Here is a 27,240-nt window from a genome sequence, read left to right as displayed (position 1 = left end):
ATGGACGGTAATGAGTAACATCCGATTCTCCGTCATTATCACGGCCAACACCGTTTCCATCATCCATCCTCTGCTCACTGGCAAGACTTCCATTAAAGTCTCGGTAAAATGCAGCAGCAGCTGGAGTTGTAAATCCTGCCGGATAACGAGGAAAATGTTATTTTTTGTCTTTTTTCAATGAGATGTGGTGACTGAGGACTGTCGGTGAAAAGTAGCTGTAATTCCTCCGAGCTATAAAAGCTTGACGGGGTTTATCGTCTTGTATTTATCTGCCCCCCACCATGTCACCTCATGCTCTCTCTGCCCTTCCCATGATTCCCCACTGTGACATTTCTGTTGTGTTTTGGTGCGCCATATGTGCGGCTGGTTGTCATCTCACTCTGCATTCTCTGTGTGTGCGCATGTTATCAGGAAAGAGCTTAGACAACAGCTCGCTTAAGGCGCAGTCCAGCACAAGCTCCCAGCCAGATAGCACTCAGGGCTCCTCACCTGCGGTGTACTGTAAGTCAGCATGGTCCGCCAAATGCAGCCTGTAACACACACACACACACACACACACACACACACACACACACACACACACACACACACACACACACACACACACACACACACACACACACACACACACACACACACACAAACATTCATGATGCTGTACTATAAATTCACCTTGACTAAGTCCTCCCCTGTGTCCATTTAGTGTCCCTGCATGTATTAAAAGCATACATCTGCTGCCATCTAGCACCACTAAATCCCTCTTACCCTGACTTATGCTGCGCTTCATTTCTCTTCTTAGTCAGCACCATTTTGTATGTCTCACTAAGAGACAGTACGAAAAAATCCAATAATAACGTAAATAGTCCAAAACAAAAAATTCCGTAGTGAGAAACAGGCCCCTCAACCCCTTGTGTTTAGACCATCGACTGTATGTAAGAAGTGGACGTAGTAGCCGTGATGTCACCCATTGGTTTGTGGACGGCCGTTTTAAAAGCCTAGAGTTCGGCTTTTTGGCCGTCGCCATCTTGGCTTTTTGCAACCAGTGAAAGGAAGTGACCATGTTTAGACTGTGGAGGAGAGACGACCGTATTCGGCTCTGGTAGCGGCCTGTCAATCACAAGGTTGCCCGCCCTAAAGCATACTCTGCTTTACGGTCTATTTGACTCTAAATGGACCATAATTTACGAAATCATCATCATGCTGTATAGAAGAAGACTTGAAACTAGAGATTGAGACCATAAACTCATGTTTACAATGTTTACTGAGGGAATAAATCAAGTGAGAAGTAGAGTCATTTTCTCATAGACTTCTATACATTCTGACTTCTTTTAGCAACCAGAGGAGTCGCCCCCTGCTGACCAGTAAAGACAATGCAAGTTCAAGGCACTTTCGCATTGGCTTAGATTTTTAGAAACGGAGGTTACCTCCTCGTCTCCTTCTCATGGACTTAAATGGGAATAGCAACACAATACACCTCCATGGCAGTCTGTGTCTTAACATTGTTTTTCAGACATTACCAAGCATGAATTTGGTCTTTTATGTTCCCGTCACCGTCTGTGAGTCACACTTTTGTCTTGGAGATCTGTTCATTGCTTCCATTTAAGTCTCCCATCTTCATCCCTCCTGAACTCAGCTGCCACAAAGTTTGCTGACCTGCTGGGCTCAGTGCGTAGGGGCTCAGGGCCCACATCCGACGGGGAAGGGAGATCCACTCCACCTCCCGCTGCCCTCTCTGCTCCCTCCCCTGCACACACCCCCGTTGTCCCCATGCAGAGTAAGTAGACAAGAGCAAAGACAGGGAGTGTACTGTAGACGGACGCTGGAGAAGAAAAGAAAAGTGGCCATGAAAATAAATCCAAAACATCTCCTTTTTCTCTGTTCCTCCTCTGTTGCTATGCTTTGCTATTTATTGTTATTGTGACCACAAATACACAAATTCCTAAAGGGATTTCCTTATTTCTTCATTCCTTTATTCTCTACCTGTTCTTTTTCATTCCACCACCACCACCACCCACGCATCCGTCCATCTTGCCTGGACGGCACGCAGTGTCTCGGCTCACAGACCTGGTAAGCAGCGTCCGCAAGGCGCCGGCGGCCCCCGCACCCGAGGGTGACGCTGCACCGGTACCTAGCGCCAGGCCCACCCATCCACCTGCACACACCACATCCCCACCTCTCCCTCACTCCCCCTTCAGCCCTTCCCTGTCTTCCTCCCAGAGTGAGTACCGAGCATGACCCACCGTTACCCTACGCGTCTTAGCCGATCACGGTTCCTAATGAGACGGCGTTTAAGCGAGCGTGTTTAACAGCCAGCGTGTTCTGCTTTTGGAAAGTACGTAGAGTAAAGTACATCACGTTGCAGTCAGCTAAGTTGGAAATTGAGCAATATGGATGTGTGTGCTTTTTGCTTCTGAGCTTCATTAACCTCTTCAGTCTGTCATGGAGAGCACTGCTGACTGCACGCGGATTGATGCATCGTTCGGTTGCTTTTGACTCGCTGTGATGTCTTTAAATACACCGATGTGATTGTTTGCGGTGATATATTGAGATGAACACGGGTCCGTGTGTAGATTTTTTTTTGCTTTTGTTTGACATGATTAAGAAATGTATTCACAAACTTAATTCAAGAGTGAATAATTAACTTGCATCTTTACAGATTTGTCATACAGAATCCACAATTAAAGCTATTTCACTACAAAGCATATTTTCCCCGCTCGTTATGTAAACAAGAGAAGTTCCGTTTTTCACAAATAACAGCATTCTCAGTGAGTATGAATGTATTTTGGGTTCTAACTGTCTTGTGTTGCATTCAATTAAAATGATTTATAAACCTAACCGCTCTCCATCTATCCAACTGTTGCGATTACTTCTGATTAGCTTCTGTGCCTTTTGTCCACTGCAGTGCGCAAACAAGAAATTATCAAGATCACCGAGCAGCTGATAGAGGCAATCAACAATGGAGACTTTGAGGCATACGCGTGAGTCTGCGTTTTTGTGTGCGATTTGGGTTGAAATGCGTAGTTTTAAAGCTAACGTGTGTCTTCATTAATATGTCTTTTCTGTTTCCTCTTCAGTAAGATCTGCGACCCTGGACTGACTTCGTTTGAGCCGGAGGCGCTGGGCAACCTGGTAGAGGGGATGGATTTCCACAGATTCTACTTCGAGAACCGTAAGAGTGATGGATTTTCTTGTAGATTATGTTTTTTGATTTAGTTTTGTGTTGTTTTGTCTTGTTTCTCTTTAATTTTTGTGTAAACATACACATCTGATATGTCTGAATCACAAAATGAGGCTCAAAAAGAGAAATGTGGTCAAACTTCTCTGTTAGCCACTGTACATCTTCTTTTTTTTTTGTTCAGGTGTCAGAAATAGACCACATCAGAAAATGCTTTCGCAGGAATGAAAACATTAAAGTAGAGAATTCTAAACTAAAGCTTGATGATGAAAAACATAGACTCGCCAACAATAGCTGAAGATTTATTCCACAGCAGCTCCCACATCCACGGAGATTGTGATAGTTGCATAGTTTGTGTCATCCTGCTCGTTCTTTCTCCTGACATTATCCTTGTCATCTTTTTTTTTAGTTTTGGCAAAGAACAGCAAGCCCATCCACACCACCATCCTGAACCCTCACGTCCACCTGATCGGCGAGGACGCGGCCTGCATCGCCTACATCCGCCTGACTCAGTTTGTTGACAACCAGGGTCGGCCGCGGTCCAGCCAGTCGGAGGAAACGCGCGTCTGGCATCGCAGAGACAGCAAGTGGCAGAACATCCACTTCCACTGCTCAGGCGCACCAGCTGCGCCACTCCAGTGAGGTATGGACGACAACACCGGGGCAGCTGGGAAAAGACTGACAGCAGAATGTTTTCCTTTTCGGAGTCATTTTTGTACTTTTTCGCTTTTTTTTTTTTCAAACTGCTTCTCCGTAAAGGAGATGTGGCTGGTGAATGAGATTAATAGAGCGAGGGATGTCACTCCACTGACGGTTAAAGATAACAAACCAGAGTGGAAATAGAGGAGTAGAAGGCCAGGTCAATAGATTGAGAGGTAGAAAAGTTGGTTGCAGATGTTACTCTAATTCTAAATATAGTATTGAGCACATTGGCTGCTTTGCTTTTTTTAGGGGGGGGGGGGTTACTGTGTGTGTTAATTCAGATGCTGTGTTTTTCCACCATCCTGCTAATAGTCTGAAGAAAGCATAGCAACTCTGCTTTACCTGTGAGGTATTCTTACCCAATTAATCATTCAAGTTACTTTTTGCATTCGGTCCTCATATACTGTGTGGAGTTTTTGTCAACTACATTTGTTTGATTTTTGATGGTAACAATAAGCGGATGCTGTCTGCCTGACACACAGTAGGTAGAGGTAGCAGGTCTAGCGTGATTCCTATCAAACTTTTAAAATGTTCTCTATTAACTTTATTATGACACCGTAGCCAAATATAAAAACATTTCTGCGATATCTAAGCTTTATTTTTGTAGCGAAATATTTCTATGTCTTGCGATTGTGTTTTTATTTTTACAAAAATAAAAAACTAAACGTGTTGAAATCGACACGAGGAGAACGAAGGTTACGTTCGGTTGCATTGTGATGCGTTCAGGCTCTGTTCAGTGAAAGTGAGTATTGACTCAGAGAGTGAGAGACTCGTATTTTCTTCAGCCGTTCTGAAAAACCAAGCCAACAAAACTTGCTAGCCAGCGTTCACGAACGTGTTCAGAGTATTATTCTGCCTCCACCGTCGCTCTGCCCACAAAAATACGTCATCATGTGCACTAACAGAAATAGGGGTCTATATTTAATTTATTTGACACTGTTTTGTTTTTCTTCTCAGGGTTGAGTGCTATAACTTTGTCTGTCAGGAGTGCTCTGCTGGAGAGAGAGAGGAGGAAGAGGAGGAGGAGGAAGGGATGAAAGGATGAAAGAACAACTCCAGGGTTGGTTTGGGGACAGGCCCTTCAACAACAGACCCTCCCACACTGGACGCTCGGCTCAACCCTCAGCATGTATCTCTTCTTTTACCACTGTCTGTCACCTGCCCCACAACATCTTCTGACAACTCTCAAACAAATGTCTCGACGTCCTTCCTCTTCTTCCCTCCGGCACACCAGGTGATTGGCGAGCGGGTTGGGGTTGTTTTCAGCACTCGGTGTGATTCCTTCTTCCTGTGCTCTCTTCCTCCCTTCCCCACAATTTGTGTGACACCAACCCTCTTGTCCTCCTGTGAATCTACACTTGTGTGACATAAACACTGCACTGGAAATACAGTATGTAAAGTTTTAAGTAAAATCTATTATCATTACTCTATTATTATTATTATTATTATTATTATTATTACACATTTGCAATTGTATATGTAATTTGTATAATTCAAACTTCTTGATGCCAGTGGTTTCTAGAGTTGAATGAAATCTTTTTGTTTTGTTTTTCTCTTTATCTTTTTAAGGAAGCATGTTTTTTTCCCATATTAACAGTGGCTGTTTTTTTATTGTGGCTATTAAGTGGATATGATATTGGCAGTTTTTGTAATTTGCTTCTTGTATGTGAGCTATAATACTGCGCCCAAACTCATGGTCAACGTGTTTTAGTTTGTTTTGGGGTCTTCTTTTCCTTTTCTTCTTTAGTTTTTTGGAAGGGGTGTGTCTGATGGTGTCACGTGTGAATGTAGAGCGTAAGTCTTTGTGTGTGTGTGTGTGTGTGTGAGACTGTGGTGATGGAAGCCAGACACACACTAGTTCAAACGCTATGACTCGGTACAGTTTCAGGAAGCTGCTGTGCTTTTTCCGCTTGCTGCAAAGTAAAAGGGGTTAGCTGAGCTCAGTGTCTTCCTGCCTCAAAACGTGAACATTTCAAACTTACAAAGCAAACAGCATGCAATAGGGGTTTTATCGTAAATGTACTTTTACATCTTAGTGGTCGACGCTGTAATGGTAGAAGGCCCTGCGCTGAAAATGACGAGGACGTTAGCGACAATGTTTCATGCCTTGTTTCCATGATTCTCATCACAATGAGACCATTTCTTTTTTTAAATATGACAAGATATTTAATGCTGTAGACGACATACTGACTTGTTTTGTTTCAACAACAAACTAAATGTTATAATAACACATCCCCTTTTTACACATTATCCCAAAACAGGTTGGTGTGTTGTTATGTAAAGACATGTTCCATGTCCTAACCACTAAAACATCCATTTCAAAGAGGAAAGATCACAGCCAATATCAGAGAAAAGGTATCATTTGATACTTTACTGAGGTATTTTGAGGGTGATTTAGCTTTAATTGAGCACATAGAAGCAGACATTAAGAACATTTTTCAAACATGCAGGGCTATACAGAAGAAGGACCTCTTAAAGGCAGAATCATATCTCTGAAATGAAGTGGAGAGGCACGAAAGGCTGCACGGAAACAAGTACGGTTTTAAAGTAAACTCAGGTTTATCATTAGTCCTGGACTAAACTATGAACTTTGACCAGAGAAACATCAACAGGTTTAGCTGGACACTAAAACATTGCAATAATATGAATCTACTCCAAAACAAACTATTTTTAACAAATCACAGCTGATTATGAATTTACCAAAAATACACTTTTTCAAATTAAAAAAATGCATCAACATTTTGTTTAGATGTTGCATCATTCCATTAGGACTCAAAACAGAAGGAAGGTTGAAAAAACATCGAAAGTTTACAATATTTTTACATGACAACAAACTGAGCGCTATGTTTTGCTCACAGCAGCAGCCTTTTCTCACACAATGATGGTTTTGATTTTGTTCTGCAGCTAGTGGTGTTTTAAAAAGGTGCTCTGGGATTCATATTCATTACCCATATCAGTAATAAAGAATTAGGGGCGTGTCTGCTTAAAGCCTCTACAAGTGTGAGGAGTTGTCCGCCGTTCCTTCATAAACGTGCGCAGATAGTGAGGTTTGTGTCGGGCTTCTGGGGTCTGGTTCCTCATTTCAGGGCGATCCTTTGCCACAGGGTGTGTGTTAGTGTGTGTGTCTGTGTGTCTGCAGGCATGTAGAGTACATCCATTGCTCAGTCTGGAGGGGAAATATTGGAGCTGTGTAAAAGATGTAAGGAGAAGGCTTTATTTCGGAGGACACATCAGTCCCCTGCCTTCAGTCCAGGGCTTTTTTTTTTTTAAATATTATGATTTGATCTGTTTTTTCTTTTCTCGTGTTATATTTTTCATGTATTATCAGCTTCTTATGATATTAAGTGCTTATGCCAGGGGTGGCAAGATTAATCCGATGGACTTTGCAGCACTGAAAGTTGTTTTTTTTGGGGGTTTGACTTGCGATCAGCTCCTCTGTACTTTGCTCGTCCACCATTGGCTGCCTTCACATTTGTCTCGCCCCTATTGGTCAGACCAAGATATTAAAGAGACCGGGCAGTCGGTTTGATGAATAGTCCTCAGGTTTCTATTTATTTTGAATATTTATTTATTTATTTTAGTGGATAATTTTATTGTGCTTTTCTCTTTGTTTTTGTTTTCCTATTACACAACTCGTGCACTTGTGCAAGTACTGTCTGTTGTTGAAAGGGAGTGTACTCCATGTACGTTTTTTAAAGGGATAGTACACCCAATTTGCATCCTGCATGTGTTTCTCTGAAACGACCAACATGGTGGGAATTAATGTTTTATTTTTTTGTGCGGTTTTTCTTCTGCAACTTTAGATTGGGGTTGTTTTTGACATCATTTTCTTGCATTTTCATGGTGTAGATCGCTCTCTTCCACTTAGGTCATTACCACTTTGCCAGAGTGGGACATCTATCACTTTTAATCTCATATAATTAAGGATTGTATTTTGAGTGAACTGATGCTCCAAAAGCTTTTTTCTTTTTTTTTTAATGGTGATGAAGCTTTTTTACAAATGAACCACTGAGACATTGTATTGTACTCGTGTCTCATCCAGTAACAGTGTTAACGCCTAGTTGACTGTCTTCTAACACTAAAAGGTCAAAGGCTACCTGAAGGTGTTCATGTGGGATCGTGCTGGTCAAACATGCCCCCCCCCCCCCCTCCTCCTCCTCCAAAAAAAAAGAAGCGATAGCAGCATGTACAGTCAAAAGGTGGTGTTCTTCTGTTCTTCTTGCTGTGTTCCAAGCCTTGAAATATAATAGGATTCACATGTTTCAAATGAGGGAGGACACAGTATTACACACCTGCAACTAGCAGCGTAGCTGGCATTTACTTTGCATGACAGTCAACTGGACACTTGTTTTTTGGTGTTTTCCTTTTTATTTGGTTTCTCATTTTCTACTGAATGCTGTTATACTCGACCTTTCTCTGTCTATTCTCTCAGCTTTTTAAGTGCATTTAAATCATTTTAGTCTCAAGATGATACAAAGAAGATGATCAGGATGATGTTAGTGACTGTGGCGCGATGAGGATGTTGACAGTGATGATGAAGATGACCTCATGCTTTTCTATGGGGCTCCGTGTTGTCAGTGCAGAACATCTGCCTTACGTAGCTGAGAGAACGTGAGGAGCGCTCGTTGACCATCAGCACCAAGAGTGACTGGTGCTTCACTTAGCCTGCACGTCACTTTGAGGAACAGCACTCGAGTCCAACTGACCGATTAGAGGCAGCTCAAAGAGAGAAGGAGCTCCAGCAGGGGGCGCAGTCACACAAAGTAAAGCACAAACACACACAGACGGACGGCACATTGATGCTGCTGATGCCGCTGCACAACAAGTTGACTTTAGTGTCAAATCTGACAGACGATGCAGTCAAAGACAACAGCAGTTCATCAGTAGAAGAAGAGAAAGCTTCCGGTGTAATTATTGATGAGGGCTGCACAGCTATGACCAGAACGATCGTCCTGATTACAGTTTGACTTCATGACGTTGATACACGGTTGTTGTCCTCAGTGATTTTTGGGGAACAAAATCATTCTCCTTCATTCATCTTAAATCACAAACTGTTTCCAGACACGTTTTACATTCTTCACTAAACAAAATGTGCCAACACCTCTGATAAATCCTGATTGTGTATGAATGATCAAAGCTGACATGACAGAAGATGATTCATTAAGCAGCCTTACATATAAACTACAATAACAGTCCTTCTCTGCTGTCTCGAGGTTACTGAGAGCTCTGCTGCCTTCCCCTCAGCTGTTTAGTCAGATGAAGCATTACTGAGATCAACTAGAGCCACTGTGTTCACTCTGAACCTCCGCCATCTTCTTTCTCCAGACAGTAACTACTGCACTGACAACACTGAGTTGTCTTCTCCTGGTCTTTCTCTCTTTCCCTCCGTTTCCAACCTTATTCAATCATTTCTCTGCAGTTGGCTCTTTCTAGTTTCCCTTTGTCTCTTTGGGTTTGTTCTGTATGATAATATTAATCCTCTAGTTCTCTGATTCTTCAGATTATTGCTCTGTTCTCTTACGTGCTACACGTGTTTCTATGACTTCAAGAAAATGTGTTATGGTGTTATCAATAAAATTATCATTGAAATAGAAAAGTGAATCAGTTTCTGTTTGCAAACATATCAAACTGCAGCACAGCTTTGTATTTTTATTGATAAAAGTCACTCATTCATGTTTTTGATCACAATATTTGCTGACCAGGTAGAAAACATACAATTTAATAATCCATAGTTACTAATATAAACAATGATTAGATGTTAAAATTATTTATAAGGTAAACAATATACACACACACATCTGCTCGAATTTGAAGATTTGTTTTTTTTTATTTGGCATTTTTCCGCAATTCTTCTCAAATGGGAAATAATAATAATAAAGGTTAATTATTGCATCAACATTCGTTTGGTCCATTCTGCACATTAAAATTATATTTTATTAATATGAATTATTTACAAAACTAAAGATTTAATATAGAAAGAAAGATATTTACTGAAAAAGAAATTTGACAATTAAAAGATGAATTATTCTAAAATGTAAAAAATAAACAAGGTAAGATAATACAATGAAAGACTATTTGAAATTGAATTTAAAATAAAGGAAACTTAAACTTGTTGCTCATTCTTAAAAATAAATCTGTAAATAAACATGAAAATAAAACGATCCCATGAAATCTACTGAGTTCTTTCAGCATATTAACATCACAAACACGTCATTTACTCAAATTTACTCAACTTTAATTAACTCTACATTTTCTTCATGTGCTATCAAATTGAAGAACTACTGGAATTGTCAGTTGACAAAATAACACCTCCATTATAAAAATCCTGATAAATCACTGAGACCTCACCACCCTCCCTGAACATCACAGAGAAACATTAGTTTGATAGATTTTGATATCAGTAGTTTTAGCATCACCAGTGTTTCCAATATTGAACCATGGGAAGAGTTTCTCAGTGAAAGTGTCTCTGTGAGTGTAGATGTGAGTCATGTCTTCAGGGTCGTAGAAGGACACGTCCCCCATGTCATAGTCCAGCTGGACTCTGATCCTCTGGAGACTCTTCTTCACTCTGACAGTCTGACCAGATCCATCAGTGTATTTTCCACTACGATGAATTAAACACCAGACTCCAGATTCTGGTGAAGCATCTGCCTCTCCCTTCCTGTCAACTGACTCTTTAGTCAAACCTACATTCCAGGCAGGATGGTCTCCCACCTCCACCTCCCAGCTGTGTTTCCCTGAGCTGAAGCCCTCAGAGCCCAGAACAGTGGTATACTTAGTGAATCTTTTTGGATTGTCAGGAAGCTTCTGGTTTGTGTCTCCATACCTCACACTGGTCAGATCATCAGACAGATAGAGCCACGGGCTCGCGGTGTTTGGGTCCAGAATGACAGGACTGAAGTGGACCTTGTCCTTCATCTTCTCCCAGACTCTGGAGGACAGGTTGCCCAGGTGTTTGGCCACATCTATCAGCGCTCCTGAGACCAGCTGTGGATCTGACAGTGAGCTCTGGACTCTGGCTCTGGTCTGAGTGGGTTTATAACTGCTGAGGAATGACACGTTGTGTTTCTGCAGGTCTTCTTCAACAGCAGAGATGCTGTCTGACAGAGAGGAGATCTGCTCCTGAATCATCTTCATCTCTCTGCTGATAGTCTTCCCCTTCTGCTCCTCTTCCTCCCTCAGAGCTGCCAGTCTGGACTCCTCTTCCTCTTTCAGGAACTGGTGGAGCTTCTTGAAATCTGCTCTGATCTGCCTCTCTGTGGACAACAGCTGCTTCTTGGAGAGTTCAATCATCTCATTGTATGTTTCCTCCACTTGTTTGTGTTTGTCCCTCTTGTCCTGCAGAGACTTTAAGTCAGATCTCAGCTGGTCCTTCAGGTCACTGACTGCTTGTTCTATAGGAACCACCTTGTGACTCTGGTGGAGAGAAAACTCACAGACAGGACACACAGCTTTCTGCTCGTCCTCACAGAACCAATAAGGAACTTCTGGATGTTTTTCACACACGACCTCCTCTTTCTCCTTTTGTTGTTCCGTCTCAGGTGAATCATTATTCTGTCTCTCAGCAAACGAGTCAGCCAGTCCCTTCAGTGCAAAATTCACTGCTGGTTCATCCGTTGAGGACTTTGTTTTACAAATGGGACAGTTTTTAGTTTTAGCTTGTTTCCAGAATTGTTGCAGGCAGCTTGAACAGAAGCTGTGGTTGCAGCTCAGAGACACAGGATCTCTGAACGTCTCTGAACAAACATGGCAGTTCAGGAGACTTTCAAAAAGAGCAGTTTTCTCAGCCATTTGCTCTGATATGCGAAGATATATAAACAGCAAGACTCACCAGATCCGTGTCTCTTTAAATTACAGATTACAATCCTTCTGATTTAATGTTTATAGTAGAGATACTTCTCCCTGTAATGGCGTCTCTCAGCTCCGTTCAGCAACGTGGAAACCAGCTTTAAGTTTCACTTTCTATCCTGACATTTCATTTCATTACCAGCAGATGGTGATGTTTTGTTGATTATCAGACTTTACAGCAACTTTCCACAAGAAGTGCCTGAGAATTGTTACTTGTGAAAAAATATTTATTTTAAAGTGGAAAAAAAACAAAATCATCAAAGTAAAATGCATTGACATTGCAACATTTCCGGTTACGGAAACTGGTGCTTCACTTAGCCTGCATGTCACTTTGAGGAACAGCACTCGAGTCCAACTGACCGATTAGAGGCAGCTCAAAGAGAGAAGGAGCTCCAGCAGGGGGCGCAGTCACACAAAGTAAAGCACAAACACACAGACGGACCGCACATTGATGCTGCTGATGCCGCTGCACAACAAGTTGACTTTAGTGTCAAATCTGACAGACGATGCAGTCAGAGACAACCGCAGTTCATCAGTGTAGAAGAAGAGAAAGCTTCCGGTGTAATTATTGATGAGGGCTGCACAGTTATGACCAGAACGACCGTCCTGATTACAGTTTGACTTCATGACGTTGATACACGGTTGTTGTCCTCAGTGATTTTTGGGGAACAAAATTATTCTCCTTCATTCATCTTATATCACAAACTGTTTCCAGACACGTTTTACATTCTTCACTAAACTCTGATAAATCCTGATTGTGTATGAATGATCAAAGCTGACATGACAGAAGATGATTCATTGTGCAGCCTTACATATAAACTACAACAACAGTCCTTCTCTGGTGTCTCGAGGTCACAGAGCTCTGCTGCCTTCCCCTCAGCTGTTTAGTCAGATGAAGCAATACTGAGATCAACTGGAGCCACTGTGTTCACTCTGAACCTCCGCCATCTTCTTTCTCCAGACAGTGACTACGTTGCACTGACAACACTGAGTTGTCTTCTCTTGGTTTTTCTCCCGTTCCCTCTGTTTCCGACCTTTTTCAATCATTTCTCTGCAGTTGGCTCTTTGGGTTTGTTCTGTATGATAATATCAATCCTCTAGTTCTCTGATTCTTCAGATTATTGCTCTGTTCTCTTACGTGCTACACGTGTTTCTATGACTTCAAGAAAATGTGTTACGGTGTTATCAATAAAATGATCATTGAAATAGAAAAGTGAATCAGTTTGTGTGTTTGCAAACACACCAAACTGCAGCACATTTTTGTATTGATAGAAGTCACTCATTCATGTTTTTGATCACAATATTTGATGACCAGGTAGAAAACATCAGAATCAGAACCGTTTATTGCCATGGGATGTTGAACATACAAGGAATTTGACATGACGGGAGATGCATAACAATCATACATATTATTAACAAGAAACATATTAAAATTTACAGAAAGATATAAAATAAAGTAAAATATAAAATAAAGTGAAATATAAAATAAAGTGCACAAACTAACAGATAACAGGACTATAAACAAGTGAGATGTAAGTGTAGTGTAAAAGTGTTGTGTAATAGAAGGGAGTGACCGATAGGAAATTGTCCTGGGAATGACAGTCAGTGGGGGACCCGGGCTCTGTTAATGAGCCTGACTGCGGAAGGGAAGAAGCTGTTTGTGTGGCGTGAGGTCTTGGTCCTGATGGACCGCAGCCTCCTGCCAGATGGAAGGGGCACGAACAGTTTGTGTCCAGAGTGAGAGGGGTCGGCTACAATCTTTCTTGCTCGCTTCAGGGTCCTTGAAGCGAACAAGTCTTGGAGGGACGGCAGATTGCAGCCAATCACCCTCTCGGTAGAGCGAATGATGCACTGCAGCCTGCCCTTGTCCTTGGCAGTGGCTGCACATCACAGGGTGATAGGGGCTGGTGGGGCTGCATTCTTCCGGAAATCCACAACCATCTCCACTGTCTTTAGAACGTTGAGCTCTTAGTTGTTCAGACCGCACCAGGTCACCAGATGGTCAGTCTCCCACCTGTAGGCGGACTCATCCCCACCAGAGATGAGTCCAATGAGGGTGGTGTCATCCGCGAACTTCAGGAGCTTGACGGACTGGTGACTGGAGGTGCAGCTGTTGGTGTACAGGGAGAAGAGCAGAGCGGAAAGAACGCAGCCTTGGGGGGGAACCGGTGCTGATGGTCCGGGAGGCTGAGACGTGTTTTCCAAGCTTCACGTGCTGCTTCCTGTCAGACAGGAAGTCTGTGATCCACTTGCAGGTGGAGTCGCACGTACAGCTGGGAGAGCTAGTCATACAGCAAAGACGGGATGGCGGTGTTAAAGGCAGAGCTGAAGTCCACAAACAGGATCCTGGCGTAGGTTCCTGGGGAGTCCAGATGCTGGAGGATGAAATGAAGGGCCAAGTTGACTGCGTCGTCTACAGACCTGTTGGCTCTGTAGGCGAACTGCAGGGGGTCCAGGACTGGATCGGTGAGGGTTTTAACATGCAATTTGATAACCCATATTGTTGCCAATATGACCAAACATTAATCTAGAAAACAATCTACACATCTGCTCAAATTTCAGGATTTGCTGTTTTTATTTGGCATTTTTCACAATCTTCTGATTTTTAATGACTAAAAACATCAACAGATTAATTGATAATAGAAACAGCTTTTAGTAGCGGCACTAATACACACAATCCGAAAGTCAATGTCATATTTTATTACAATTTTGTGCTTTTCTAATTTGGACTCAACATTGAAGAAGTATAAACAATTTCTGCAAAATTTGACATTTAAATAAACAAAAATGAGGAAGGAGACTACGTTTCATCATATAGATAAAACTGATACAATATAAATGATGTCAACAGTCACATATAGTAATAACTAGTTAATTATTACATCAACATTCACTTTAATCACATTAATTCACATTAATGTATTTTGAGAAGGTTATTTAATGTAACAACGATTTCATGATGAAAAATAATTCTAAAATGTAAAAAACAAACAAGGGAAGATGATAACATTGAAGACTGTTTCAAATAAAATTTGAAAAAATGAAACTTAAACTTGTTGCTCATTCTTAAAATAAAAGAAATACCACCATTGTAAAAATCCTGAAAAATCACTGAGACCTCACCACCCTCCCTGAACATCACAGAGAAATATCAGTTTGACAGATTTTGATATCAGCAGTTTTAGCATCAACAGTGTTTCCAATATTGAACAATGGGAAGAGTTTCTCAGTGAAAGTGTCTCTGTGAGTGTAGATGTGAGTCATGTCTTCAGGATCGTAGAAGGACACGTCCCCCATGTCATAGTCCAGCTGGACTCTGATCCTCTGGAGACTCTTCTTCACTCTGACAGTCTGACTAGATCCATCAGTGTAATATCCACTGTCATGAAGTAAACACCAGACTCCATAATTTGGCGAAGCAAGTAACTCTCCCTTCCTGTCAACTGACTCTTTAACCAAACCTACAGTCCAGTTAGGATGGTCTCCCACCTTGACCTCCCAGCTGTGTTTCCCTGAGCTGAAGCCATCAGAACCCAGAACATCTGCATAGTAAGTGTTTCTCTCTGGATTGTCAGGAAGCTGCTGGATTGCGTCTCCATTTCTCACAGTGGTCAGATCATCAGACAGATAGAGACAGCGGTGTGCAGTGTTTGGGTCCAGAATGACAGGACTGAAGTGGACCTTGTCCTTCATCTTCTCCCAGACTCTGAAGGACAGGTTGCCCAGGTGTTTGGCCACATCTATCAGCGCTCCTGAGACCAGCTGTGGATCTGACAGTGAGCTCTGGACTCTGGCTCTGGTCTGAGTGGGTTTATAACTGCTGAGGAATGACACGTTGTGTTTCTGCAGGTCTTCTTCAACAGCAGAGATGCTGTCTGACAGAGAGGAGATCTGGTCCTGAATCATCTTCATCTCTCTGCTGATAGTCTTCCCCTTCTGCTCCTCTTCCTCCCTCAGAGCTGCCAGTCTGGACTCCTCTTCCTCTTTCAAGAACTGGTGGAGCTTGTTGAACTCTGCTCTGATCTGCCTCTCTGTGGACAACAGCTGATTCTTGGAATGTTCAATCATTTCATTGTATATTTCCTCCACTTGTTTGTGTTTGTCCCTCTTGTCCTGCAGAGACTCTAAGTCAGATCTCAGCTGGTCCTTCAGGTCACTGACTGCTTGTTCTATAGGAACCACCTTGTGACTCTGATGGAGAGAAAACTCACAGACAGGACACATAGCTTTCTGCTCGTCCTCACAGAACCAATAAGGAACTTTTGGATGTTTTTCACACACAACCTCCTCTTTCTCCTTTTCTTGTTCCGTCTCAGATGAACCATTATTCTGTCTCTCAGCAAAGGAGTCAGCCAGTTCCTTCAGTAGTAAGTTCACTGCTGGTTCATCAGCTGAGGACTTTGTTTTACAAATGGGACAGTTTTTGCTTTCAGCTCGTTTCCAGAATTGTTGCAGGCAGCTTGAACAGAAGCTGTGGTTGCAGCTCAGAGACACAGGTTCTCTGAAAGTCTCTGAACAAACATGGCAGTTCAGGAAACTTTCAAGAAGAGCAATTTTCTCAGCCATTTGTCTTGGTATCTTAATTATCTTTCAATAACAAGACTCACCAAGTTACTGTTCCGTCTCTTCACTGGTTCAACTACTCCAAACATGTGTTTTCCAGCAGAGATCTCACACCCTGTAATGGCGTTTCAGGTCTGTTCAACAATGTCAAAATCCCAAAAAAGGTTGAGGCCATGCCAACAGGTGGCTTCTATATGCTGGCACTGATTAGGAATTGGTTAGGGGAGGAGCCAGTCTGAGGGCTGCTTTCAAAACCCTACACCCTATTCTTCATTATCTCAGGAGCATTCCCCACCACATTTAGCTTCAGGGTTGATCTGTATGTATGATCTGTTTGAAGATGACGGTACAGCAGCACAAAACAAACGTTGGCCTATTAAGAGCTGAAAAGACTCATGTCTGAGATATAATTCAATCTGAATAATGTCTCTGAGTTGATTTGACTAAATTGGTGGCTGATGAAGCAACAACATCAAGAGCCACAGCAGTGATGGATTTGTGAGCTACTCTGGACAAACAGTACATCAGACAAACACAATGGGGTTTCTGTGAAGGATGTGTGTGAAAAGTAGAATCTGTCAGAAACTGCTAAGAGGTGCTGCCATTGATCAACCTGTGCAGCAAAGAATAAAATGGACTTTGTCTCCATCTTGTGACGTTTACAGGAAGTAAAATGTGTCCGTGCCATCACATCCTGTACACATGCTGCACATTCAATAATGTTGATGACATTGAGCACATGTGAGCATGTTGTCCCTGAGAAGTGCATTCAGTAGGTCAGTGATTTTCAATATTTGAAAAGGAAAAATACAGACTCTGAACTGGGCCCTGGACAAAATTCTAACCTTGATGAAAAGCCTCGTATGAGTGGTGGTCAAAAGACAGAAAAAACGGTGAGCTCGAGGCAATACAGCGAAGATGATCTGTCGTTTGGTTTTACTTTCACCGGGGATCTGACTGCGCCGACTCCGTTAAGCTTGGTGTGTGGGGAAAAGCTATCCAACAGATCCATGGTCCCAAGCAAGCTTAAACGCTTAAATGCTACTATACTCTTAAATACTGGACCAATGTGTGTTGTAAACATTTAGCATTTATTTGTCATATTTATGTTATAATTTGTTCAAGGTTGCCCTTTTGCACCAGATTGTGATTGTTGCACCATTTTCACATATTTATCGTGCACCATGTTTAGCCGATAGAGGGAAGCAGAAGCCAGCTGATGGTACATTTATTCACCACTTCATTGGTGGAATTTAACAAAGTGCATTTACTCAAGTACTCTACTTAAGTACATATTCAAAGTACTTGTACTTTATTCTGATTTCATGCAACTTCATATTTGTGCTCAACTACATCTCAGAGACAAATATTTAACTTTTTACTCCACTACATTTATCTGACAGTTTTAGTTACTTTACAGATTACAGTCTTCGTCTCCTTCCTGTCCAGTGAACACCACGTATCTCCAGATGTGTTGATTTTCAATATTTGTGATGAACTGAAGGATGAAGTGTTCCTTCATGTGTTGAGTAAACTCTCCTCCCTGTTAAGCTAAATAAACTATTTAAAAATACTTTTGGATCAGCTGGAAAAAAACATGGTCACAAAGCTGAAAACAGGGCTGTTATTCTGAGCTGATGAAAAGTTGACTTTTTAGAGATACGTCGTTCTCACAGGACAGAGATTCTACAAACATATGATGATCTTATAAAATATGATGCTATGCTGCAAACTAAACTACCAATCAACACAACCATACACATCTACATGCAACACATTAATGCAGCAGTAATATTAATCCAAACATCATGTTTAACAGTAAAGCACTGACAGGAAACATTTTACTGCATAATGAATACTTTTGTTCATGTACATTTAGCAGATACTTTTACTTGAGTACAGTTTTGAAAGCAAAACTTTTACTGGAGTATTTTCACAGTTCGTGTTAGTACTTTTACTCCTGTAAAGAATCTGAATACTTCCTTCACCACTGCACCTCTACCATGTCTACAGTGCGTTGATGTCAAAAGACCAAAACATTACAGTTTTGATATTCCTCATTACAAATATTTATTATCATTTTTATTGTGTATTTCCAGATATCATTACACGTGTTCTTCTGAAACTGGAATAAAGTCCTGGACAGTGTTGTTGGAAAAGACTGATATTCATTTCTTCATCAGGAATATCTAACTGCAGCACAGCAGTGTTGGTGCACACAGTGTCCCTCACCTCTTGTATGCACTTCTACATTTCACTAAACAGGTGAGTGGAGTTTTTTACCAACACCAACAGAAAATGAAAGAATGAGAGAAGAATCATGGAAATGAGAATAAAGTATTTTATTTAGTAGCAACATGTATACACAACATCTGAATTTTATTCAAGGTATTACAGTTACACAAAAAACAGGCAAGTGATGAATGATTCTATTTGTGTGTCTGCTTTCTGAGATAAAATAATCGCTAAATGAAGCATCTTATCAAGAGGAACAGATAGAAATCTTCTGAAGGATTAGAAAGATATACATTTTCTACCAAATCCTGAACAAAGGTAAGATTTTTGTGAAACTGCAGGAAACAATAATAAGTATATAAAAAAATTGTCAGAAAGTGGAACTAAAGTTAACACAATTCTCACCAGCCTGGAACCAAAATGTGTTCTTTGTTTTCACCTTGTGGAACTAAACAGAACACAATTATACCCGAACATCAACAGCATCGAATGTTTATTTGGATATGTTGAATCTGAAATAATTTGTTCAAAAGGATATCAAATTGATATAACATTATTCTGCATCATCTACGCTAAACTCTTTTGTTTGCAAATAAAACAACTGAAGGAACCAAACCATTTATTCATGAAAGTAACCAGTTTACTATAAAACACAATGAAGTAATTGTTTAACCCTTACATACTGTTTATATTTGATACCTTCACAGTATGGTTCGGACCAAGAATTCCCTCATAGTAAGTGTCTATACCAAATGTTAAACTACAGATCTATTTAGAATGTCTAAATAGCCTATGTCTCATTAATAAATGTATTGTTAATCCTTAATAACTGTTTCAGAGAGCGGGGAGAGTGTATTTATTAAGTTTTACAACATTCTTTATTGGAGAAAAACCTCTACTATTACACATTATCATGTCCTGTTTTACATAAGACATAAAAACCCTAATGACTTAAATATATTTTATTGAATTTGAAAATGAAATGAACATTCTGGAACTGTTGGAATTTATAATACAACCATGTTTAATCATTTCAACCATTAAACGCCGTCCCCACTGCTATATCATAACACATCATAATTATCAATATTAATTCAACATTTACCACTAAGAACTCAAAACATTACATAATAAAATGCTTATTATAAACTAGTCAATAATCAGTCAGTAATCAGTTTTCTTCCACACTGTCTTCCTGCTCTGACACATCCTCCACATCACTATCAACCTCCTCATCTTGGAAGAACAGATCAAGGGCCTGTTGCACACTAAATCTTGCTGCCATGATGTCAGTCACTGAAATGGCAGCTCAGGTACCTTTTTATAATGTTATGAACCCCCCCTCCCACCACCCTCCCACCCCAAATTGATTCAAATGTGTTACTTTGTAGATTATTTGATAATATTGCAGGTGCAAGTGCTTGTGCTTGCACCTGCAGATCTTGTGTCTGTGACAAGGCACCCTCTGACCTCTGGATGACCTCTGTTCCCTTTGATCACTCCTGTGCTGTTTTACTATTTCACTGTTTCGAGGCTCCCCCATGCCCCTTCAAAGACCAGCAGGTGTCTGTCTCTGCGGGAACCTGGGCAAATGTTGTTGGAACACAGACAGTTCTCGTAACAGTGTCGAGGTCCCCCTGAACTCTGTCACCACTGTCCCATAAGAAATACACACTAACATGGCCTGTACAGTTTCAAGATTCCCTAAAACCAACATGTTACCACACTAGTAGATCTAAAATCCATCTCAATAGATACGGGTCAAAGTTGACCCGAAACAGCCTCAGTGTACAAAAATGTGTAGCACCTGTTCAAAAGTATATAATTCTAAAATATTTTCATTTTTGTGTATTTTGGGTCACTTTAGGAAAAGTCATCACATTTCAGGCTAAAGGAATGACGTTTAGGGTATTTTTACTGCTGTCAAATTTGACCCTAACAGTATGTAATTGTTTAATGTCAAAGATAAACAAGGTAAGATGAGGCTTCATGTGGTCACGTAATTAAAAATTAAAGCCTTTTTAATGCAAACTTAAGGTTGTTGCTAATTGAGGAAAACAACCGATGAATGTGTTCTTTCATGTTATTAGCTGAAAGAGATCAAATCTTATTTTTTCTTTAACTTTGAACTACATTTTTTTTATCATTCACTTTCAAATTACAGGATTCTCACCTCAATAGTCTGTAATCAACAAAAGAAACACCTCCATTATAAAAATCCTGATAAACCACTGAGACCTCACCACCCTCCCTGAACATCACAGAGAAACATCAGTTTGACAGATTTTGATATCAGCAGTTTTAGCATCACCAGACTGTCCAATACTGAACAATGGGAAGAGTTTCTCAGCGAAAGTCTCTCTGTGAGTGTAGATGTGAGTCATGTCTTCAGGGTCGTAGAAGGACACGTCCCCCATGTCATAGTCCAGCTGGACTCTGATCCTCTGGAGACTCTTCTTCACTCTGACAGTCTCACCATCTCCATCAGTGTATTCTCCACTACGATGACGTAAACACCAGATTCCATATTCTGGTGAAGCAAATCGCTCGCCCTTCCTGTCAACTGACTCTTTAACCAAACCTACATTCCAGACAGGATGGTCTCCCACCTCCACCTCCCAGCTGTGTTTCCCTGAGCTGAAGCCCTCAGAGCCCAGAAGAGTGGCATACTTAGTGTTTCTCTCTGGATTGTCAGGAAGCTCCTGCTTTGTGTCTCCATATCTCACACTGGTCAGATCATCAGACAGATAGAGACAACGGTGTGCAGTGTTTGGGTCCAGAATGACAGGACTGAAGTGGACCTTGTCCTTCATCTTCTCCCAGACTCTGGAGGACAGGTTGCCCAGGTGTTTGGCCACATCTATCAGCGCTCCTGAGACCAGCTGTGGATCTGACAGTGAGCTCTGGACTCTGGCTCTGGTCTGAGTGGGTTTATAACTGCTGAGGAATGACACGTTGTGTTTCTGCAGGTCTTCTTCAACAGCAGAGATGCTGTCTGACAGAGAGGACATCTGCTCCTGAATCATCTTCATCTCTCTGCTGATAGTCTTCCCCTTCTGCTCCTCTTCCTCCCTCAGAGCTGCCAGTCTGGACTCCTCTTCCTCTTTCAGGAACTGGTGGAGCTTGTTGAACTCTGCTCTGATCTGACTCTCTGTGGACAACAGCTGCTTCTCGGAGAGTTCAATGATTTCATTGTATGTTTCCTCCACTTCTTCATATTTGTCCCTCTTGTCCTGCAGAGACTCTAAGTCAGATGTCAGCTGGTCCTTCAGGTCACTGACTGCTTGTTCTATAGGAACCAACATGTGACTCTGGTGGAGAGAAAACTCACAGACAGGACACACAGCTTTCTGCTCATCCTCACAGAACCAATAAGGAACTTCTGGATGTTTTTCACACACGATCTCCTCTTTCTCCTGTTCTTGTTCCGTCTCAGGTGAACCATTATTCTGTCTCTCAGCAAACAAGTCAGCCAGTCCCTTCAGTGCAAAATTCACTGCTGGTTCATCAGCTGAGGACTTTGTTTTACAAATGGGACAGTTTTTGTTTTCAACTTGTTTCCAGAATTGTTGCAGGCAGCTTGAACAGAAGCTGTGGTTGCAGCTCAGAGACACAGGATCTCTGAACGTCTCTGAACAAACATGGCAGTTCAGGAAACCTTCAAGAAGAACTATTTTCTCAGCCATTTGCTCTGATATGTGAATATCTTTAAACAGCAAGACTCACCAGATCTGTGTCTCTTTAAATTACAGATTACAATCCTTCTGATTTAATGTTTATAGTAGAGATACTTCCCCCTGTAATGGCGTCTCTCAGCTCCGTTCAGCAACGTGGAAACCAGTTTTAAGTTTCACCTTCTATCCTGACAGTTCATTTCATTACCAGCAGATGGTGATGTTTCCTTGATTATCAGATTTTACAGCAACTTTCCACAACAAGTGCCTGAGAATTGTTACTTGTGAAAAAATATTTATTTTAAAGTGGAAGAAAAACAAAATCATCATAATAAAATGCATTGACATTGCAACATTTCCGGCTACGGAATTTCTTGGAAATGTTATAAAACACAACATTTTCATGATGAAAAATAATTCTAAAATGTAAAAAACAAACAAGGGAAGATGATAAAATTGAAGACTGTTTAAAATAAAATTTGAAAAAATGAAACTTAAACTTGTTGCTCATTCTTAAAATTAAAAACAAATTTGTAGATAAACGTGAAAATAAAATGATGAGAGGTGCTGCTATTGATCAACCTGTGCAGCAAAGAATAACATGGACTTTGTCTCCATCTTGTAACGTTTAAAGAATGTAAAATGTGTCCGTGCCATCACATCCTGTACACATGCTGCACATTCAATAATGTTGATGACATTGAGCACATGTGAGCATGTTGTCCCTGAGAAGTGCATTTAGTAGGTCAGTGATTTTCAATTTTTGAAAAGGAAAAATACAGACTCTGAACACTTCATTGGTGGAATTGGTGGAATTTAATAAAGTGCATTTACTCAAGTACTCTATATAAGTACATATTCAAAGTACTTGTACTTTATTCTGATTTCATGCAACTTCATATTTGTGCTCAACTACATCTCATAGACAAATATTTAACTTTTTACTCTACTACATTTATCGGACAGTTTTAGTTAGTTTTCAGATCACAGTCTTCGTCTCCTTCCTGTCCAGTGAACACCACGTATCTCCAGATGTGTTGATTTTCAATATTTGTGATGAACTGAAGGATGAAGTGTTCCTTCATGTGTTGAGTAAACTCTCCTCCCTGTTAAGCTAAATAAACTATTTAAAAATACTTTTGGATCAGCTGGAAAAAAACATGGTCACAAAGCTGAAAACAGGGCTGTTATTCTGAGCTCATGAAAAGTTGTATTTTTAGAGATACGTGGTTCTCACAGGACAGAGATGCTACAAACATATGATCTTATAAAATATGATGCATTGCTGCAAACTAAATTACCAACCAAAACAACTGTACACATCTAAATGCAACACATTAATGCAGCAGTAATATTAATCCAAATATTTAACAGTAAAGCACTGACAGGAAAAATTTTACTGCATGATGAATACTTTTGTTCATGTACATTTAGCAGATACTTTTACTTCAGTACAGTTTTGAAACCAAAACTTTTACTGGAGTATTTTCACAGTTCTTGTTAGTACTTTTACTCCTGTAAAGGATCTGAATACTTCCTTCACCACTGCACCTCTACCATGTCTACAGTGCGTTGATGTCAAAAGACCAAAACATTACAGCTTTGATATTCCTCATTACAAATATTTATTATCATTTTTATTGTGTATTTCCAGATATCATTACACGTGTTCTTCTGAAACTGGAATAAAGTCCTGGACAGTGTTGTTGGAAAAGACTGATATTCATTTCTTCATCAGGAATATCTAACTGCAGCACAGCAGTGTTGGTGCACACAGTGTCCCTCACCTCTTGTATGCACTTCTACATTTCACTAAACAGGTGAGTGGAGTTTTTTACCAACAGAAAATGAAAGAATGAGAGAAGAAACATGGAAATGAGAATAAAGTATTTTATTTAGTAGCAACATGTATACACAACATCTGAATTTAATTTAAGATACTACAGTTACACAAAAAACAGGCAAGTGATGAATGATTCTATTTGTGTGTCTGCTTTCTGAGATAAAACAATCGCTAAATGAAGCATCTTATCAAGAGGAACAGATAGAAATCTTCTGAAGGATTAGAAATAGACATTTTCTACCAAATCCTGAACAAAGATAAGATTTTTGTGGAACTGCAGGAAACAATAATAAGTATATAAAAAAAGTGTCAGAAAGCGGAACTAAAGTTAACACAATTCTCACCAGCCTGGAACCAAAATGTGTACTTTGTTACCACCTTGTGGAACTAAACAGAACACAATTATACCCGAACATCAACAGCATCGAATGTTTATTTGGATATGTTGAATCTGAAATAATTTGTTCAAAAGCATATCAAATTAATATAACATTATTCTGCATCATCTACGCTAAACTCTTTTGTTTGCAAATAAAACTGAAGGAACCGAAACATTTATTCATGAAAGTAACCAGTTTACTATAAAACACAATGAAGTAATTGTTTAACGTCAAAGATAAACAAGGTAAGATGAGGCTTCATGTGGTCAATTGATTTAAAATTCTAGCCTTTTTAATGCATACTTAAGGTTGTTGATAATTGGGGAAACGAAGTAGATATATTTCAAAATAAAATGATCACATTACATCGACTCGTCTGTTCTTTTAGGATATTTACACCACAAACACCATTTAGAACATAATCCCTCACACACCTAGTTCTACCTATTTATGCTTTAGTTTCTCATTCTGTGCTTTGAAAATACATTTATATTATAAAACAACCGATGAATGTGTTCCTTCATGTTATTTGCTGTAAGATCAAATCTTATTTTTTCTTTAACTTTGATCTACATTTTATTCTCATGTACTTTCAAATTACAGGATTCTCAACTCAATAGTCTGTAATTAACACAAAGAAAAACACCTCCATTATAAAAATCCTGATAAATCACTGAGACCTCACCACCCTCCCTGAACATCACAGAGAAACATTAGTTTGACAGATTTTGATATCAGCAGTTTTAGCATCACCAGTGTTTCCAATACTGAACAATGGGAAGAGTTTCTCAGTGAAAGTCTCTCTGAGAGTGTAGATGGGAGTCATGTCTTCAGGGTCGTAGAAGGACACGTCCCCCATGTCATAGTCCAGCTGGACTCTGATCCTCTGGAGACTCTTCTTCACTCTGACAGACTGATCATCTCCATCAGTGTATTTTCCACTACGATGACGTAAACACCAGATTCCATATTTTGGTGAAGCAGGCATCTTTCCCTTCCTGTCAGTTGACTCTTTAATCACACCTACAGTCCAGGCAGGATGGTCTCCCACCTCCACCTCCCAGCTGTGTTTCCCTGAGCTGAAGCCCTCAGAGCCCAGAACAGTGGCATAATAAGCATTTCTTTCTGGATTGTGAGGACGCTTCTGCTTTGTGTCTCCATGTCTCACACTGGTCAGATCATCAGACAGATAGAGCCAACGGTTTGCAGTGTTTGGGTCCAGAATGACAGGACTGAATTGGACCTTGTCCTTCATCTTCTCCCAGACTCTGGAGGACAGGTTGCCCAGGTGTTTGGCCACATCTATCAGCACTCCTGAGACCAGCTGTGGAACTGACAGTGAGCTCTGGACTCTGGCTCTGGTCTGAGTGGGTTTATAACTGCTGAGGAATGACACGTTGTGTTTCTGCAGGTCTTCTTTAACAGCAGAGATGCTGTCTGACAGAGAGGACATCTGTTCCTGAATCATCTTCATCTCTCTGCTGATAGTCTTCCCCTTCTGTTCCTCTTCCTCCCTCAGAGCTGCCAGTCTGGACTCCTCTTCCTCTTTCAGGAACTGGTGGAGCTTGTTGAACTCTGCTCTGATCTGCCGCTCTGTGGACAACAGCTGCTTCTTGGAGAGTTCAATGATTTCAATGTATGTTTTCTCCACTTGTTTACGTTTGTGCCGCTTGTCCTGCAGAGACTTTAAGTCAGATCTCAGCTGGTCCTTCAGGTCACTGACTGCTTGTTCTATAGGAACCACCTTGTGACTGTGGTGAAGAAAAAACTCACAGACAGGACACATAGCTTTCTGCTCGTCCTCACAGAACCAATGAGGAACTTCTGGATGTTTTTCACACACGACCTCCTCTTTCTCCGGTTCTTGTTCCGTCTCAGGTGAATCATTATCCTGTCTCTCAGCAAACGAGTCAGCCAGTCTCTTCGGTGTTAAGTTCACTGTCTGTTCATCAGCTGAGGACTTTGTTTTACAAATGGGACAGTTTTTAGCTTCAGCTTGTTTCCAGGATTGTTGCAGGCAGCTTGAACAGAAGCTGTGGTTGCAGCTCAGAGACACAGGATCTCTGAGAGTCTCTGAACAAACATGGCAGTTCAGGTAACTTTCAACAAGAACTATTTTCTCAGCCATTTGTCTTGGTATCTAAACTATCTTTCAATAACAAGACTCACCAAGTTACTGTTCCGTCTCTTCACTGGTTCAAATACTCCAAACGTGTGTTTTCCAGCAGAGATCTCACACCCTGTAATGGCGTCTCAGGTCTGTTCAACAATGTCAAAATCCCAAAAAAGGATGAGGCCATGCCAACAGGTGGCTTCTATATGCTGGCACTAATTAGGAATTGGTTGTGGGAGGAGCCAGCCTGAGGGCTGCTTTCACAACCCTACACCCTATTCTTCATTATCTGGGGAGCATTCCACCACATTTAGGTTCAGTGTTGATTTGTATCTTGTACAAGTGAGTTTTGAAGATGACGGTACAGCAGCACAAAATAAACGTGGGCCTATTAAGAGCTGAAAAGACTCATGTCTGAGATATAATTCAATCTGAATAATGTCTCTGAGATGATTTGACTAAATTGGTGGCTGATGAAGCAACAACAACATGAAGAGCCACAGCAGTGATGGATTTGTGAGCTACTCTGGACAAACAGGACGTCAGACAAACATAATGGGGTTTCTGTGAAGGATCTGTGTGAAAAGAAGAATCCATCAGAAACTGCTAAGAGTTGCTGCTATTGATCAACCTGTGCAGCCAAGAATAACATGGACTTTGTCTCCATCTTGTGACGTTTACAGGAAGTAGAATGTGTCCATGCCATC

The 27,240-nt window shown here is 40.8% G+C and overlaps 4 protein-coding genes across 8 annotated transcripts in view; 1 reads left to right on the top strand and 3 right to left on the bottom strand.

The window, feature by feature from the left end:
* The window catches only part of LOC306697581 (calcium/calmodulin-dependent protein kinase type II subunit beta-like), a 61,798-nt gene extending 52,349 nt beyond the window's left edge, over positions 1-9,449 (top strand). For 2 of the 5 annotated variants that reach the window (XM_079161579.1, XM_079161577.1), the window contains 7 exons: positions 412-501; positions 1,634-1,774; positions 2,048-2,218; positions 2,903-2,978; positions 3,075-3,169; positions 3,585-3,818; positions 4,835-9,449. In XM_079161579.1, coding sequence (XP_079017705.1) covers positions 412-501; positions 1,634-1,774; positions 2,048-2,218; positions 2,903-2,978; positions 3,075-3,169; positions 3,585-3,817 — 806 coding nt within the window. In that variant the 3' untranslated portion in view covers position 3,818; positions 4,835-9,449. The remainder of the gene's footprint in view (positions 1-411; positions 502-1,633; positions 1,775-2,047; positions 2,219-2,902; positions 2,979-3,074; positions 3,170-3,584; positions 3,819-4,834) is intronic. The other 3 variants (XM_079161578.1, XM_079161580.1, XM_079161581.1) reach the window with 3 other exon arrangements.
* Positions 9,450-9,585: 136 nt separating this feature from the next.
* LOC306697398 (zinc-binding protein A33-like) lies at positions 9,586-11,800 on the bottom strand. Its single transcript, XM_079161276.1, has one exon. The coding sequence runs from the start codon at positions 11,666-11,668 to the stop codon at positions 10,241-10,243; it is 1,428 nt and encodes a 475-aa protein (XP_079017402.1). The 5' UTR covers positions 11,669-11,800; the 3' UTR covers positions 9,586-10,240.
* Positions 11,801-14,863: 3,063 nt separating this feature from the next.
* Positions 14,864-16,291, bottom strand: LOC306697399 (zinc-binding protein A33-like; the record flags this gene model as incomplete). Its single annotated transcript, XM_079161277.1, has 1 exon — positions 14,864-16,291. One exon carries the CDS (start codon positions 16,289-16,291, stop codon positions 14,864-14,866), a length of 1,428 nt encoding a protein of 475 aa, XP_079017403.1.
* Positions 16,292-19,981: 3,690 nt separating this feature from the next.
* LOC306697063 (uncharacterized protein) lies at positions 19,982-26,670 on the bottom strand. The gene is made up of 3 exons (XM_079160805.1): positions 25,133-26,670; positions 24,385-24,427; positions 19,982-22,244 (listed from the first exon to the last, which is right to left on the bottom strand). Exons 1-3 carry the CDS (start codon positions 26,546-26,548, stop codon positions 20,782-20,784), a joined length of 2,922 nt encoding a protein of 973 aa, XP_079016931.1. The 5' UTR covers positions 26,549-26,670; the 3' UTR covers positions 19,982-20,781.
* Positions 26,671-27,240: the final 570 nt, after the last annotated feature.

This window comes from Pholis gunnellus (assembly GCF_910591455.1).
Source record: "Pholis gunnellus genome assembly, chromosome: 6".
Lineage (NCBI taxonomy): Eukaryota > Metazoa > Chordata > Actinopteri > Perciformes > Pholidae > Pholis > Pholis gunnellus.
Note: the sequence above shows the minus strand (reverse complement) of the source record. Positions and strands in the feature narration are given on the sequence as shown.

What these genes read in the sequence shown, in the direction of transcription:
- LOC306697398 (XM_079161276.1), bottom strand. Translation starts at nt 11,668, where the DNA reads ATGGCTGAGAAAACTGCTCTTTTTGAAAGTCTCCTGAACTGCCATGTT.
- LOC306697063 (XM_079160805.1), bottom strand. Translation starts at nt 26,548, where the DNA reads ATGGCTGAGAAAATAGTTCTTGTTGAAAGTTACCTGAACTGCCATGTT. An exon ending in TCAAAATCTGTCAAACTAAT is followed by an intron (nt 24,428 to 25,132) that starts GTTTCTCTGTGA and finishes TGTTCTGTTTAG; the next exon opens with TTCCACAAGGTGGTAACAAA. An exon ending in CACATTTTGGTTCCAGGCTG is followed by an intron (nt 22,245 to 24,384) that starts GTGAGAATTGTG and finishes AGATCTGGTGAG; the next exon opens with TCTTGCTGTTTAAAGATATT.